The sequence below is a fragment of the Mus pahari genome, chromosome 10, assembly GCF_900095145.1.
Source record: "Mus pahari chromosome 10, PAHARI_EIJ_v1.1, whole genome shotgun sequence".
In the NCBI taxonomy this organism is placed as follows: Eukaryota; Metazoa; Chordata; class Mammalia; order Rodentia; family Muridae; genus Mus; species Mus pahari.
The window spans coordinates 94,048,009-94,065,710 of NC_034599.1; the positions used below are offsets into that span (position 1 = coordinate 94,048,009).

General features: G+C 35.0%; 1 protein-coding gene across 8 annotated transcripts in view; it reads left to right on the top strand.

The window, feature by feature from the left end:
* The window catches only part of Stag1 (stromal antigen 1), a 305,967-nt gene that overhangs the window by 118,247 nt on the left and 170,018 nt on the right, over positions 1-17,702 (top strand). For 6 of the 8 annotated variants that reach the window (XM_021207927.1, XM_029543700.1, XM_029543699.1 and 3 more), the window contains one exon: positions 2,948-3,044. The exons of 1 other annotated variant lie outside the window; for it this stretch is intronic. In XM_021207927.1, the coding sequence (XP_021063586.1) occupies positions 2,948-3,044 (97 nt within the window). Of the gene's footprint in view, positions 1-2,947; positions 3,045-14,459; positions 14,549-17,702 lie in introns of those variants that run through there. One more of the 8 variants, XM_029543704.1, reaches the window with a different exon arrangement.

The following is a 17,702-nucleotide window of genomic DNA, read 5'->3' on the forward strand; positions in this document are numbered from 1 at the left end:
TCTGTGTAGCCCTGGCTGTCCTGGAACTCACTCTGTAGACCAGGCTGGCCTCAAACTCAGAAATCCACCTGCCTCTGCCTCCCGAGTGCTGGGATTGGAGGAGTGGGCCACCACGCCCGACTTGAGAGTTTTTTCTTAAGCTAGTTGTTTCCCAAAGAATAAGTGGCTCATGTATAAGCCTAACAATATTTGTTTCTTGTGTATACAGAGTTCATAGTGTTAATGATATCTTTAACGTCTCTTAAGTTTATGTGAAAAGTAGCAGAAGACTGAATTTAGTGGTAGGCTGAGTGCTAGCTGTATGGAAGTGGGTTTTGGTGAATTATATGGAGAAAAGACTGTACCTTGGCTACTTTGACAGTGCTTATTTTCAGAATGCCACATTTTTTACTCATTTTATTTCACCCTATAGAGAGGATCCCAGCTGCTTACTGTAATGTTTTATCAAGGTTTAATTCAAGTGTTGAATGTTGGTGTAAAGGTCCATTCTGAAGGAACTTTTATCTGTATTTAATGAATTATTTTGCTGTTGTCTCAAAGATATGCTCCATTTTAGAAAATAGAAGTATGTAATGTAAGTTTCTCCAATGAATTATCCTATACTTTTAAAACTATAGATTTGATATTGTATGTCTTAAATATATATATTCATCCAATTCTAGAATAACCTTTAGAAGGTATCTCTCATGTAAAGGCAACTTATCAGAAATACTTCACATGTAGCCATCTGTAACTTTTTGTTTTTTATTTGAATGGTATCCACTTGAATCTGAACAATGTCCTTCTTTTGAAATGATTTATTCCATCTGACTAGTGTTGGGTCATGCTGCTGCCATTTGAAATTCTTTGAAAATTTTGCAAGTTTTTGAAACATGAAATAAAAAAGTTTAAATGAAAGAACATATGTATAATTTATAACCTGTAAATAATATGAATAAAGTAGATTCAAAGAAGCAACCATTTTTCTCCTTTCGTCAAATCTTATAGGGAGATTTAAGTTTTAGAGATAGATTATAATAAATTGTAATTAAAATGTAATTATGTTGCTTTTCCCTTTCCTTTCATCCCTCTAACTGAAATTTCCCATGCATACTGTCCCCCACCAAATTCATTGCCTCTCTTTTAAATTGTTGCATGTAAATGTATCAAAACATATGAATAAAATATCTGAACATGAAAAGGTATATATAGTTATGTTTGTAAAAATCACTTTTGCTAATAATACTTCTTATAGAAGCAACATTAATGTGTGCACACTACAGTTTTTCTTGAAGGGTGATACATATATGAATTTTAAAATTTACTCACTTCAAATTAATTTTTGGTTATAAACATCACCATATTAGTTTACTTTAGGGCTGGAGAGGATTACATCTAGGAAGGGAGATTGAGAAGTTCAATTCTAGAATTCTGTGGATTCATAACATTTTATCAATATGTAATTAAATTTTATGTATTTCACTGCATATAAATATATTTTGGTGTAGAAATTTTAAAAGATTGATTTTATGCATTTTCATTAAAACAATACAAGCCTTTCCACCCAATAAAATCCTAAGCAGTTTTAATTAGATGGCCATTAGGATGTCAATTTTTTTCAAATATTAGGAAGACATTCTTTTTTTTTTTTTTTTTAAGATTTATTTGTTTATTAATTAATTAATTATATGTAAGTACACTGTAGCTGTCTTCAGACACTCCAGAAGAGGGAGTCAGATCTTGTTACAGATGGTTGTGAGCCACCATGTAGTTGCTGGGATTTGAACTCAGGACCTTCGGAAGAGCAGTCGGGTGCTCTTACCCACTGAGCCATCTCACTAGCCCTGTTAAACATATTCTAATATTAAATATTTAAAAGCAATTCGGGGCTTTTTAGTCACCCATTAGTTTCCTAAATTGCTGATTTTATGAAGTTATTTTGTACATGAATTTTCAGTTATCCTGTCATTGTATTTTATTGAATCACTTTAGTAGAATTTGGTCCTCTTTTTGTAATGAAATTTTTTATTTTCACATGTATTACACATAAAGATGGGTGTCTTTTTGACACTTTTTAAAATGTGTCATCATCCTTTATGACCCTCACTGTACCTGATCCTCATCATCTTCCCTTCAAATCAGTCTCTTACTGTTTTCCTCTCCTTTTCTCCTTCCTTGTCCTCTCTAGTCCCCTCCCTTTTTGGAGATTCAGAGTTTAGTTAATTAGTATTACTCCACAGAATTAAACATGAGCAAGTTATAAGAGGGCGCCCCACTGTAGAACGTTAAATTTGGTGTTCTTACTTGCCACTGTTGTTTGCCAGTGTGCTGATGATTGCATCTAATACAGATATAGTGGCTATGTGGAATGGATGCCTTGCTCTTGTAATTTGAAGTATTTTAACAGAAAGATCATGTAATTTTTTTGTTTATTAAAGGACTCATACAAGATCAGTTGTATAGAAAAATTTGTTTTAGATAGTGGTGTCATTTTTATTAGAAACCTTTTGAGATCTAGTAGTATGGCAATTTTATTAAAATTTTGATTTAATTATTTGATTTACAAATACTGAATCATTGTTTCATTACTTAAAAAATGATGTTTATTATACTTGGTGTGCATTTTTTTTTGGTGTACATGAGTGGATTAAGTTTGCTGACTCAGAAATCTCTTATCTATGTATAAATGAATTTTAATTTTATCAGATAAGTTAGCAGTTATTTTTTTAAATAGTAATCTTTGTGGGAATTTAAGGCTAGCTATGTTTTTTACTCTATTGAGATCTAGTAATGAAACTCATATTAGCTTTATAAATAGAGAAGTCTGCTTTTATTTGACAACAGAACAATAGTTTCAGGTAAGTGATTGTCTTATTAAATTAATTTCACATACACGCAAACTTTTTTAAAGATCTGTTTAGTGTGATGTTAAATTTTCTAAAATCATTTTTGTGTTTTTTTTCTATAGTCCGTGGTGGATGACTGGATTGAATCATATAAACAAGACAGGGACATCGCACTTCTGGATTTAATCAACTTTTTTATCCAGTGTTCAGGATGTCGAGGTACACAGTTGTGAAATAAATGCTGTTTATTGAACCTGTCAGTTCAGCAGTGTAACATCATATGCCACTAGCCATAAGCTTCATCCCAGAATAGTGTTTTCATCGTTTTTGGTAGAGCAAATGGTCCATGAGTTAAGGATACTTATTCTTTTCCCAATCAGTGTTACCTGTCCAAATAGCAATACGTTTCTTGTATTTCTTTCAAAATTGTCAAGAAAAACTAAAGCTTGCACTGTTTCAGAGTTGCTTTTGTTCATTATAAATTTTCTGTTCCCTACTTGTCAACTTTTCATCTATCTTCATAGTTGCTCATGACATTTTTTGACAAAATGAACATGGTGGTTATTCTCGTCAACCTCATTTAATTTAGAACCACACTGGAAACATACATCTGTGAGGACATTTCTACAAAGATGTAACTGAAGAGCGTAGATTCACCATTAATGTGGGTCACCTCAGCATGCTGGGGCTCCACAGTCAGTAAAAGGAGCACACAATCTGTTACCCGCAGTCGTCTCACTGCAGCTGTTACTTTTATTTTCTTATTTCTGTACGTTTAGTATTTTATTGAAATGAAAATTATTACAAGCTGGGCGGTGGTGGTGCACACCTTTAATCCCAGCACTTGGGAGGCAGAGGCAGGCAGATTTCTGAGTTTGAGGCCAGCCTGGTCTACAGAGAAACCCTGTCTCAGAAAACCAAAAAAAGAAAAAAGGAAAGAAAATTATTATAGGCATTTCAAAACATACTAATAATACATATTAATTGAAGTTGGAAAGATTGTTTTCTGGTTCTGTTCATTTGGTCTTCTGTATGCCCTTTGTACCCTGGTAGGCATCTCCTTTCTCTATTTGAGAAGTTTTCTTTTGCGATTTTATTGAAAATATTCTTATGGTTTTGACTGGTTTTCTTCTCTTAGATACCTATGATTTCTAGGTTTGTCTTTTATAGTGTTCCAGAGTTCCTCATGTTCCTTTCATGGGTTTTCTTAGGCTTTGCGAAATCCTCTAATTTGTTTTTAAGACCTGATAATCTCTTTTTCACTTGATCCAGTCTGTTGGCGAGATAAATTCCTTTGAATTTTATGTTTCACTTTCTGAGGTTGTGGTTTTGCATTTTATTGAAGGTTAGCCTTTCTTTAGAAAGGCTTCTTTCTTTCTCTTTTCAAATTCTATTTTTATATTTTGATTATTTTTCATTAATTTATTCAGTTGTTGCTTTGTGGTCCTCATTTTGAAATATTCATATTCTCTTTGAGTAACTGATATTTTGAAATCATTTTTTTAAAATTGAAAATAGATTTAAAAAACAGATCTAATTAATTAATTAATTAATTAATTAATTAATGTATATGAGTACCCTCTTGCTATCTTCATACACAACAAGAGATTATCAGATCCCATTACAGATGGTTGTGAGCCATCATATGGTTGAATTGAACTCAGGACATCTGGAAGAACAGTCAGTGCTCTTAACTGCTTAGCCATCTCTCGAACCTGAAATTAGATTTTTTTTTTTTAAAGATTTATTTATTTATTATATGTAAGTACACTGTAGCTGTCTTCAGACACTCCAGAAGAGGGCGTCAGATCTTGTTACGGATGGTTATGAGCCACCATGTGGTTGCTGGGATTTGAACTCTGGACCTTTGGAAGAACAGTCGGGTGCTCTTACCCACTGAGCCATCTCACCAGCCCCTAGATTTTTTTTTTAATAAAATATATTCTGATCACAGTTTCCCATCCACCAAAATCCATACTTTCTTTGTGGATTAGAATACAAACAGACATCTAAAATAATAATAATAATAATAATAATAATAATAATAATAATAATAATAATTAATAAACAAATCAGGGTAGGACAAAACAAAAAAAATAATATGGTTGACAGTACTCAGTGTTATAAAATCATTGTTTAACGTGTTAGCATATTGGTTTTGTCAGGGAGTATTGTACTAGGAGTGCAAATTTCTTGAAGTAGACATATTGTCTTGGTTATTCGTGTTTCGTGTTATTGTCATAAGACCTCGGCATCTGGAGTTACGTTATCTGTGGAATTTCTTGGTATGTCTATTTGGTCTCACCTTTGGATTTTTTTTTTTTTTTTTTTTTTTTTTATTACCCCATTTGGTCAAATTGCAGGTCTGGTACTTAATGCTGTGGAATCAATTTGGAGGCAAATCTTGATTAAATGTGGTTTCTGAAATGTTCCCAGCTCAGCTAGCAAAAGGTTTGATTTCTCAGCCCAGGAGCAAACCTTTCTGTTGGTGTAGTAGATTGTTTTGCTAATGTTCAGAATTCCTTGGAGGGCCATCCAAATTGTACAGGAGGTCAGTCCTTGGGAGGCATCAGGGAATCACAGTTTACGTTGGTAGTATTTTATAAAGGATACAGGAAGTGGAATATCATGCCTTTTTCAGGTGACTGTTATGCAGAAGGATACCTGCGTGCTGAAGGTCTTGGTGTATGGTATGGTAAACTGGTTCAGGGGCTTGCTGCCTGTGGTCCTGCCCTGTGGTACCTGGTCAAGCTGAGAATAGCATAATTCTGTTCTCTATTTTACTCCCATGACTGAACTTAAGCTTTTCTTAGTCACTACAAGTCCTTCTTATAGCATAAGATAAAAAAATAGTAATATTTTTACTCTGTGGTGTTTTGCTCTTCTCTCCTCCCTGGTGCAGTTAGAAGTCACAACTTACTCCCAGAGAAGGGACTTCAGAGGGCACTTTGAGATAAGCATGTTTGTGTCTGAAATGATGGGAATGGGTGGGAGAACTCACTAACAGAGCCTCCTATTTAGTGAGACTAATAGATGACAGTTTACTATTATAATGTACAACCGTCTTCATGCTTACCAAGGAAGGAATATATTCATATTTTAACTAGGAATGTTACAAAGAATAGACTGCCATCTAGAGACAGACAGTGAAGGTAAAATCACAACTATAAAGCTATTATAAAAGCTACATATTTTATGAAATGTCTTCCTAATATTTTTTTCTTTTTACTCCATTATTGCATACATAAACCAGGTAATTCACATGCACTCCAACATACTTAACAAATTTTGTTGGAAATTTCTCTTGGAAAGCAACCAGAATATGTGTCTTTTTCTCTACAATTTGCCCAGCTTCTCTTCCTATTTCATTAGAAAGATGGTCGAAGCCATTGCATTGCTAGATAATCAGCTGTGCAGTTATTGTATGCTAATATTTCTTTAGTGACTTCCTTCCAGTTTTAGAAGTCTTCGTATTACTTCTCTGTTCTGAAGGTTTCTTTTACCAAATTCATTGATAATTTTTGGTAGTCTTTCCCTGTTTTATTTTGATTTATAGCTCATGTCAACCTAGATAAGGCAAACATGAAAGAGAGACCACCAAAAGTTTGTCCTAGTATCTGACTGCAATATCCCTTCGATACCATAATGGCAGATAAATATTAAGAACCTGTGACTATAATCTTTGAAATAAGAGGTTGATTCATACATAGAACACTTGAAAGGCCTTTACTGTTTGAAATGCTTTTTGCTAGTGTATTAGGCAGTGGTAGCATTATTTTATCACACATAGGTTTCAGTAGTGCTAAGTATGTAATGTGTTCCAGGATAGCCAGGGCTACACAGAGAAACCCTGTCTCAAAAAACAAAACAAAAGAAAACAATTGAAACTTAAAATGTTATTTGCAGTACTATCATAGTAGCAAGAATTTGCCTGTGTCTAGTCTCCTATCTTTAATTTTTTCATGTCACTGTCACATTTACGCCCTTTTATTTTTAGTTGGAAAGATAAAAAGGGTCAGGTCCCTACTAGAATAGAACTTAGGGAAAGTAAATCCTAAAATGGACAAGAAGCATCAAAGAATACAATTCTACTTTTCTGGACAGTAATAAGGTTGTACAAGCAGAGGTGACAAGTTGCAGTTCTCTAGGCTATAGTATGGTTATATACAGAGGTATATGATAGTTTACTTGTTACCATGTTTCTTCTGATTACTTCATTCCATTCTCTCTTGGTAAATACAAGGTATTTTGGAAAAGGATATTTAGTGCTGTTGAGCCTAATCACCTCTACTTTGGGTTGAAGACTAGGTATGATTGGTTAGGTAACTGCTGTAGTATTTTTTCTGGTTCTTAGGAAAAAAAAAAGGAGGTTCCAATTTTCTAAACACCATTTTAACCTGGAAACACAGGTAATTAGAAATCCAGGTTCCAGTAAAATTCCAGGGAGGTTCTAGAGTTCTGCCAAAACCAACAACTCAAGACAAACATCCTATTACTTCATGGACTTCATGTTAAGAGCAGTGGTAAAAATAGGCTAAAGTTGGCAGCTTAGTATTGACTTCACTTTTTATGAACTATAGACATAATGTAAAAGTTTTAGCTTGATGTTTTCTTGAATATGTTTTTCTTATCTCTACTTTGTTTCTTATATGAATGTATTTTTAAACTTGTGTGCTATACATTTTCCAGGCTCTAGAATTTAAAGCATTGAGCATTGAATCTTTTCTACAGTAGCGCTATTACTGCCTTCAAAGTTAGATATCACAAACAATCTAGTCATTTAGTAGAGTAATAAAATGTAACAGCTCTCAAGATGAAGTACAAATAGCATACTAAACAGAAAAACAAATTTCAGTATGGCTATTCATCAGGGAAATGCAAATGAATCATGCATTGAGATTCTGTCTTCATCCAGAATGTCAGTTATCAAGAAAACACATAATAAATACTGACAAGGAAATGGACAAAAGGGAATTCTTGAGTTACAAACACTCTTGAGAATGCAAGCTAATCTAGACACTATGGAATTCAAGGTCCTCAAAAAATAAATAAATAAAGGTAGATGATCTAAATTATGACCAAACTACCCCTTCTAGACAGTACCCAAAGATGTGCACACCACACAAGTGCTAGCACACCAGTGCTTATTGCGGCACTGTTCACTGTTGCAAAGTTATGGTACTAGATTACAAGTTCAGCAACAGAGAGATGGATAAGGAAAATGTAGTTTATATATTCAGCAAGACTTTGTTTTATAGTTATAAAAAGAGTGAAGCCATTTTATTTGTAGGAAAATTGATTCAACTCTTAACAAAAAGGCATTTAGCTAAAAAAGTTATTTGAGTTTCATAGAAACTATATACATTTTGCTGTTCACCATGCTAATAAATAGTGAACCTGAAAAACACTATGTTATTTCAAATTTGCTACCAAAATGTATTGCAATCAAATGATAACTTTAGAGGATTTATACTCTGTTGTGATTATTATTATGACCACTAGACTTTATTATTGTACACATTGATAATTATCAAAGGATATGTTTCATTGCTGTACTTTTTAGATTATTTAAATTATTTAAATTATTTAAATTATTCTTGAGTTTGCCCCATGTGAGAACTGAGAACTGGCTTATTGTTGAAATGTATACAAGGTTTCCTAATATTCAGGTACTGAGTGTCTAAACTTTCCTGAATTGGCATCATTAAACCAAATTTACAGGTTTCTTTTTCCCCTGATAAAAGTTTTCCAAGACATTTCTAGTATTTTTCCCCCTCTTATCTCTATTTCATCAACTAGTAAATAAGCACCTGAATTCAGTGGCTCCCCCACCCCCAGAGTAACATGATTGATAACTGGTCTAATTCCCAAATACAGTCCTGTTTCCTTATGAATACAGTTTACTCCACAATTCACTCTGTATGTTGGTCTTCTCAGTTTCTGCTAAAAACTTCCCCTGAGACCTAGCCTGAAACCCCACAAACATGTTCAGAAAGGTTCTGAACTCAGCGTTGAGGTTTTGTTACAATCATAACTCATAACTCTTTGTTCTAATTTTCTAGGTTGCTCAATTTTCATTACAGGCAGGAAAGATTTACATTGACTTACAACTTAAGAATTTTCAGTTCATGGTCATTTTTGTTGTGGTTTAGTAAGGCATTGAATGTTATAATGGCTATAGAAATGTATGATATAGGCTATTCATTTCATGGCATTGAGGAAGCAGGAAAAGAAAGTAAGAGCCTGGGAGAATATATACATAATCTCCATAAGATTAACTGCAGTGACCTGATCCTTATGTTAGACCCCACCTGCTAAAATTTCTTGCACTTTCCAAAACAGCACAAATAACAGTGGGCCAAGGTTTCAACACATTAGCATGTGACAAACATCTATATTTATAATTTATAAGAATTTGCTTTTTTTAAAAAAAAAATAGAAGTGGAGATAGGAGCAGCACTAAACAAAGAGCTCAGTGGTCAGTAACAGGATTCAGGTGCAATCTCTCTCTTTTTAAATTAATCATTTTATTCGTTTACATTTTAAATGATATCACCCTTCCCAGTTACTCCTCCACCAACCTGCAATCCCATCCTCCCTCTCCCCCTCCCCTTTGTCTCTATGAGGGTGCTTCTCCACTCATTTAGCCACTCCCACCTGACCCCTCTAGCCACTCCCTATGCTGGGACATCAAGTCTGCACAGGACCAAAGACCTCCCCTCCCACTGATGTCAGATAAGGCCATCCTCTGCTACTTCTGTATCTGGAGTCCTGGCTCCCTCCATGTATACCCTCTGGTTGGTGGTTTAGTCCTTGGGAACTCTGGGTGGTCCAGTTAGCTGTCCTGCAGCCATGGATGAACTGTGTTAAGTGAAAGGGGGTGCGGCTGGAAATGAAAGGGACTGTGTGCAAGAGGAGGATGAAGCCGAGAAAAAGTTTCTGGTCAAGGCTCAAAGTTTAATAGTCAGCACTGCTTTTATATAGGGAGGGCCCAGAGACCCATCCTTTCTTTCAGGTAGATTGGGTTGCAAAGCAAGCTCTGCTGGCAGTCTACTCCTATAGGAGATTGACTTCACCTGGGTTTTTCAGGTCTAACCTTGGCAAGCATTTAAGGTCCATTTAGCCTGCTCAAGGCTGTGGGTACACTTCCCCTAGCTATTCTATTGTGGTCTGGTCTCTGCCCTCAGTCTGATGGATAGCTGTAAGTATCTGCATCAGTATTTTCTAGGTGGCTCCTGCTGGCAAGCACTTCTTGGCCTCAACATTAGTAGGGTGTTGGGGTGTTGCCTGCAGATGGGATAGATCCCTAGGTGGGATTGTCTCTGGATGGCCTATCCTTCAGTCTCTGTTCCATTTTTTTGTCCCTGTCGTTCTTTTGGACAGAAACATTTCTGCGTTAAAAATTTTGAGATTCATGGGTGGCCCCATCTCTCCACTGGGGGCTGTGCCTATCTACTGGGGGTGATCTTTACAGATTGTATCTCCCCTTTGTTGAGTATTTCAGCTAAAATCATCACCACCTCTCATTTCCCAGGAGTCTGGGACTTTCTAGTGGCCACTTCCAGCTCCCCATCCCCGTCTGCTACATGTTTCTATTCAATTTCCTGATTCTCTGTACTTCTGTCCCTTCCAATTCCTGCCCTTCCTTTTTCCCCCCTCCCCCTCCTCTCTCCATCTCGTGTCCCCCCCACCCCCGCACACTCCTGTGATTATTTTGTTCCCTGTTCTGTGTAGGATTGAAGCACCTACACTTTGGTCTTCCTTCGTCTTAAGCTGCATATGACTCGTGGGTTGTATCGTGGGTATTCTGAGCTTTGGGGCTAATATCCACTTATCAGTGAGTACATACCATGTGTGTTCTTTTGTGTCTGTTACCTCACTCTAGATGATATTTTCTAGTTCTATCCTTTTGCATTTGAATTTCATGAAGTCATTGTTTTTAATAGCTGGGTAGTACTCTGTTGTGTAAATGTATGACATTTTCTGTATCCATTCTGTTAAGGGACATCTGGGTTATTTCTGGATACTGGCTATTATATACAAGGCTGCTGTAAACATAGTGGAGCATGTGTCCTTGTTATATGTTGGAGCATCTTTCGGGTATATGCCCAGGAGTGGTATAAAGGGTCTTTGGGTAGAACTACTTGCAATATTCTGAGGATTCGCCAGATTTTTTTCCAGAGTGGTTGTACCAGCTTTCAGTCCCCCTAGCAATGGAGGAGTGTTCCTCTTTCTCCACATCCTTGCTAGCATCTGCTGTCACCTGAGTTTTTGATCTTCTCCATTCTGATTCCTGTGCAGTGGAATCTCAGGGTTGTTTTGATTTGAATTTCCTTGCTGACTAAGGGCATTGAACATTTCTTTTTAAGTGTTTTTTGGCCATTTGAGATTCCTCTGATGAGAATTCTGTACCCCATTTTTTAATAGGGCTATTTGATCCTTTGGAGTCTTAACTTCTTGAGTTCTTTGTACATATTGTATATTAGCCCTCTATTGGATATAGGTTTGATAAAGATCTTTTCTCAATCTTTGAGTTGCCATTTTGTCCTACTGACATTGTCTTTTGCCTTACAGAAGGTTTTCAAATTTATGAGGTCTCATTTGTCAAATTTTGATCTTAGAGCATAAGCCATTGGTGTTATGTTGAGGAAATTTCCCCCTGTGCCCATGTGTTGGAGGCTCTTCCCCACTATCTCTTCTATTAGATTCAGCACATTTGGTTTTATGTGAAGGTTCTTGATCCACTTAGGCTTGAGCTTTGTACCAGGATCTAAGAGTGGATCAATTTGCATTCTTCTACTTGCCATCCACCACTTGAGCCAGTACCATTTGTTGAAAATGTCTTTTTTCCACTGGATGATTTTGGCTTCATTGTCAAAGATCAATTGACCATAGGTGTTTAGGTTTATTTCTGGGTCTTCAATTCTATTTGTTTGATCTACCTACCTGTTTGCCTCTTTAGCAATACTATGTGTTTTTTGTTTTTGTTTTTGTTTTTAATCACTAATTCTCTGTAGTGCAGCTTGAGGTTAGGGATCGTGATTCCCACGAGAAGTTCTTTTATTGTCAAGAATGGTTTTTACTTACTATCCTGGGATTTCTGTTATTCCAGATAAATATGAGAATTGTTCTTTCTATCTCAATGAAGAACTGAGTTGGACTTTTGATGGGGAATGCATTAAATCTTTAGATTACTTTTGTTAAGATGGCCATTTTTGCTATGAGCTTGGAAGATCTTTTTATCTTCTGAGGTCTTCTTTGATTTCTTTCTTCAGAGACTTGAAGTTCTTGCCATACAGATCTTTCCCTTGTTTGGTTAGAGTCACACCAAGAAACAGCACCCTTCACAATAGTCAAACGTAATATAAAATATCTAGGTTCAGTCTTTTATACCCACTTGATAGCTCCAGTCATCTGTAATTCCACTTCCAGGGCATCTGGTGTCTTTTTGTGTCCTTTGCTGGTTCCAGGCATTGCTCTAGTGTACATGTAGCCACTCACATTAGAGAAACAATTCATTTTACTTATCTCATCTCCTTAAATGTCAATCACTTATTTCCTTATTCCGGAAGGTAACAAGACTTTTCAGGTCGCTACATACCTTTTTAGTATGTTTTAATATATAGTACATGTTTCAGTATCTCTTTTGTGAGTATATTCATTTATTCTGTAAATTATTTATCAATACTAGATGGCATTTTTATGTCTTGATAGCTCAACAGAGCCCTTAATAATTAAGAACAAGTAGTAGTTAGTCATTGCCAGTCTGTCAGAGTAGGTCAATTACTAGCAAAATTTGTTTCACATTTCTATTTAGAGGTTTTCTCATCTGTACAGTGAAAGAAAAAAATTGTTGGATAAGTTAATGTATTTATGTACATTTGATCTTTATAAATAGTACGTGAATTTTTCTTAATTTTTTATTACATTGATTTACAGAATACTTATAAATCATTTTAGACATTTAAAAGTTTTTATGAACAATTCAGTATGAGTAATCAATGTCAAGGAAATTAAAAATTTGTAATTTTGATAGATAATTGAAAATTTTCATATCACAGAGGTTGCATGAAACCTTGCTCTCATTATCATTTGTAATCAATTTAACTTAAAGATAAGGTCCCCCCCCCCCGCCAGCTCGAGATGATGTCAAAATCACAAACCCTCCTGTATTAGCTGAGTGAGTGTTAAGATTACGAGTGTGTGGCGCCGCCCCCCACCCCTCCCTTATCCTAAGTCATTAACAAACTTTAGTTTTCTGCTGTTATTTCTAATTTAAGAATTATTCACTGTTAAAACAAGTTTTAAATTATTTCTGTTATTTGAAATATTTCCTTACTGTAAAGACAGTATCAAATAATCTTTTATGGTTTTCTTTTTAAAAAGATTTTTGTGTATGTGTATGTTGAAATCAATTGTCTAGGTTGGTGGTTACATAATTAGTTCAAGATTGTTTCAAATAAGTCCTTAATGTTGTAAAGAATACTATTTAATATAAATTTTTCTCTTTTTTGGTATTTATATTCTGTGAATGTAGAACATTTATAAGTATATTCACAAATATGTTTTTCGCTTTGTCCTCTCTCTGGCATAGTCTTGTCATGTGTTCAGGTTCACCTGATATTATGGCATGTATGAGCATACCAAAGCACACACTCACGTCTTTATAAACCAGAATACAAGGCCCAAGCGATGGCTCAGCAGGTCATGTTGCTTGCTTTCAAACCCAGCAATCTATGTTTGATCCTTGGGACATGCATAGTGACAAGAAAGAACTGACTTTTGCAACCTTTCCTCTGATCACTCACATCCTCAAACATACACACATTTACATACTAACAAATATACATAGAAAGAAATTAATTTGAAAATTAAAAAGCCCCAAAGCAAACATCTTAATATTGCCTCTTTAATTTTGGTCCCAATATTCAGTTTCAGCAATGCTTTTTTTCTTTTTTTAAGAAACTTTCAATAAGAAAAATCTCAGGATGTCAGGGGTTTTTGAAACAACAAATGAAATGAAATTTTTAATAGGTCATGGTGTCTGTAGTCCTTTTTCTTTTTAAATGAGTAAATTATTAGGGTTATAAGATATGTATTTCCATGCTAGATAGTGTAAAATTTTGCACTGTATTGAATTGACCTTTGAAAATTACCTACATCCACTCAGGTAAATTACAGAAAGTGAAAGATTACAAAGTTGTCTCTAAATGTAATATATTGCTGCTATAAAAACCAGTTTATTGAAGAAAAGAAAGACTTTAGGAAAAGAAAGACTCTTAGCAATCTGGAGATAGTTTTTCTTAAAGGCATTTATTTAGTCACTTGTGGAGATACATGACCAGTTAAAATTTAATTTTTTGGAATATTAATCTGTGGGAGTGTGCACAAAGGTTTTTCTTGTTATAATACTACCTCAGCATAATTTAATTTTTTAAATTATGGCTTTTGACATTTAAGTTAGTAGTAGTGTTATTTATAGTTGATAGTCCCTGTAAAAATATGAAACCTAAGTTTCTCTTCCTAGCGGCTTCATTGCTGGTTACTATTTTCTTGTTTCTCACAATGTTAACACTCAAAATACTTTCTTTTCAAGCTTCTTTAAGTAGTTCATTGAAAATGCTGGTAACAGTATGATGGTTGAACGTGCCTTATCAGTCATGGAAGTTGAATAGAGCATTATTACAGCATTATTACAGTTTGGGATATGTATTGCAGAATGTGTAAGTATTGCAGTAATATTGTTAGTATTATCCATTTTTTCTCTGTTTCTTATATTTTCCTTGCCAATGCATCCTTAGGTTTATAAGGTTTTAGGTTGTTAATTTTTCTGAAATTCTGAGTTGCAGAATTGATGGAAGAACCACAGGGGTGTGTATTCTAAGAAGAGGTGTGTGTGTGTGTGTGTGTGTGTGTGTGTGTGTGTGTGTGTTTCTAGTTTTTGAATCCACCTTGAGTGATTTGAATATTTTCTTAAGATTAGGAAAATCAGTGGATCAAAGATACAATTTACATTGACATCTCAGTGTTCAGTTGAATGACTTTGTATAAATGTGTACATCTACCTAATACCTTTCGTGTCCCAATGTATAATGTTTTCCTGTCTCTTAGACATTTTAATTTTAAAGCATATTTCTTTGCTCTCCTACTCTTCATGTTCATGCCTGGCAACTTTCAAGCTAATCAATATAATCTTTTCCATTTTAGAGATTGTTGCTTGCTTGTTTGTTTTTCCAATTTTGATTTATTTTTGGCTCCTGGGGTAATGTTATTGCCCCCCTTTTTCTAATCCACTACTTAGCTTTAGGATGGTGGCCACTATCTTAAATTTTAGGCTTGGGGTGTTTCTACACAGTATCTGGAGCAGAATTCAGTTTCTGAGGAATATATTAGAAGAGTATTAACTGAACTTTAAGGAAATGACTACCAGAAAGAAATGTAACACCCCGATTGGCAGAAATCTAGGTTTGTCAGAGTGGAAAGAGAAAGATATTCCACAAATCTTTCTTGAATCCTTACTATGTTTGAGGTACTGTTTATTCCTTAATGAAAGAAAATAAACCAAACCAAAACAAAACAAACAAAATCATAAATCAAATAGGATAGAGGGTAGCCCAAAGAATCTGAAGGAGGAAAATGGGTAAAGAAAGCTGAGGAAATTAATCAAGCTGAGGCAGTACAGGGCTCTCTGCCTTAGACTCTGTTCCACACCCTCACAGAAGTCCTTTCTGTTCTGCAGTGTCATTCTAGTACTGCTGATACTCAGAGACAAAGTCATTCAGGTTGCTCTCAGCTGTGGTGAACTCCATCTTGTACCCGACCATGTTTTGTTGTTGTTCCTTTGTTCACTATGTATCTTTGGCTGGTCTAGAAATCCCTAAGCAGACTATTCTGGCCCAAGATCTTAGCTCCTGAGTGTTAGCATTAAAAATGTCTTCCATCAGGCTCAGTTTTGGAGATTTTTATAAATGGAATAATTTTATTTTCATGTATTTATTTTGTGTACATGTCTGTGAGTATGTGTATGCATGCATTTGTATGTATGTGTGTGTGTATATATATGTATATATATATATATATATACATACATATGTCTTTATATATCTCTGTATATATACACATACATATATGTGTGTGCACATACACACACACACACACACACACACACACACACACACACACACTTTCCAAAACAGGTGTGTGGAAATTAGTGGACAACTTGTGGGACTAAGTTGTTTTTAACCACACTGATTCAGCTATCAACACCATATTTCATCAATCCTGGCAGCAAGCACCTTTTCCTTCCTAGAAAGACATCTGACATCTTGCTGATCCACCCTTTCCTTCTTTGATGCTGTGTTTTCAACCTATTTTCTTGAAAAACCATCAATGTTTTATGTATATCAGTTGTTTTTTTATTAATATATAATTTGCTTTTGTTTTGGATCTTTATGCTTCAAGTTTTTTGACTGATTTTGAATTTATTCACTCATGATTTATCATATTTGGCCATTTGCACATGACTTTTTAATCAGTGTTTGCATTTTTCTTGAGTAAACTGGTAGGGATAAAATTTTTGAATTATTTATGAAAATCACCTGAAATTAAAGTGTTGTTGTCATCGTTTTATTTATAGAACATATAAGAGTGGGGGAGGTGATGGCTCATAGGAGAAAATGCAAACATGAAGACTAGATTTCAGAACCCCAGAATCTACATAGAATGCTGGGTATGCAGGAAATCCCACCTGCCATTCCAGCAGCAAGAAGTAAAGACAGGGACTCCTTGGAGCAAACTGACTAGCCAGACTGCTCAAAATCACTGATTCTGGATTCAGTGGGATTTTGCTTCAACAGAAGGTAGAGAGTGATTGAGGACGACATCTGATGCTGGTATCCATACTGTGCGTACACACATCCCCACCCCCAACACACACACAAACCCAGCGCTTTATATTCTTTTAAATATGGATTTTTCTGATGATTGTACATTAGATCCATGATGAATTAATACTGCATGTTTACTGTTTTTTGATTATATTCTGTAGGTCAGTGATTAAAAAAATAATTATCAGTATTACTGTTTCTATAGTTCATGAATTTATTAGCCGCTCACATCAAGTAGTTCTGATTCTCCAAGTCTCATAGTGTTTTATTCAGCTTGTTGCTCAGGATTGCAATGACCATAAATCTTTATGTACATAGGAGTTTATTTTTCCAAGACTTTTTTTCATTTGACTACAGTTCCTCCTCCTCCTCCTCCTCCTCCTCCGTTTTTGTTTTGTTTATCTAGACAGGAAGGTGTGCGCCACCACACCCGGTGACTACAGTTCTTAATGTATCTTCGTTTTATGAGAGTCTCAGCAATCTCAGTATTTTTGATGTTTTTTACAGTCCATAAAAAAAGAGTGTTACCATATTGCTTGTTTGCGTATTTTTAGACCCCATGTAAATTTAATTTTCTCTGTAGTTTGTCTTATAATGGCCACTACTTTCATCATTATTGGATGATTTCCTAAGAGCTTGAATCATTAGAAGTTGTTGAGGGGAGGGGGGATCAACCTGGAGTTTGGTTTTTAAAGACTTTATAATAAACCTTATTTCTGTAACTAAAAAATTGGTTAATTTGTATGTTTGTTTATGTATGTATGTATGTATGTATGTATGTATGTATGTATGTATGTATTGGTTGATTGCTTGAATGATTGATTGATTGGCTTCTTCAAGTGTATGTGAGCATGTCTATGACACATGGCGGTCAGAGGACAACTTGTAGGAGTTGATCTTTCTTTCTTTCTTTCTTTCTTTCTTTCTTTCTTTCTTTCTTTCTTTCTTTCTTTCTTTCTTTCTTTCTTTCTTTCTTTCTTTCTTTCTTTCT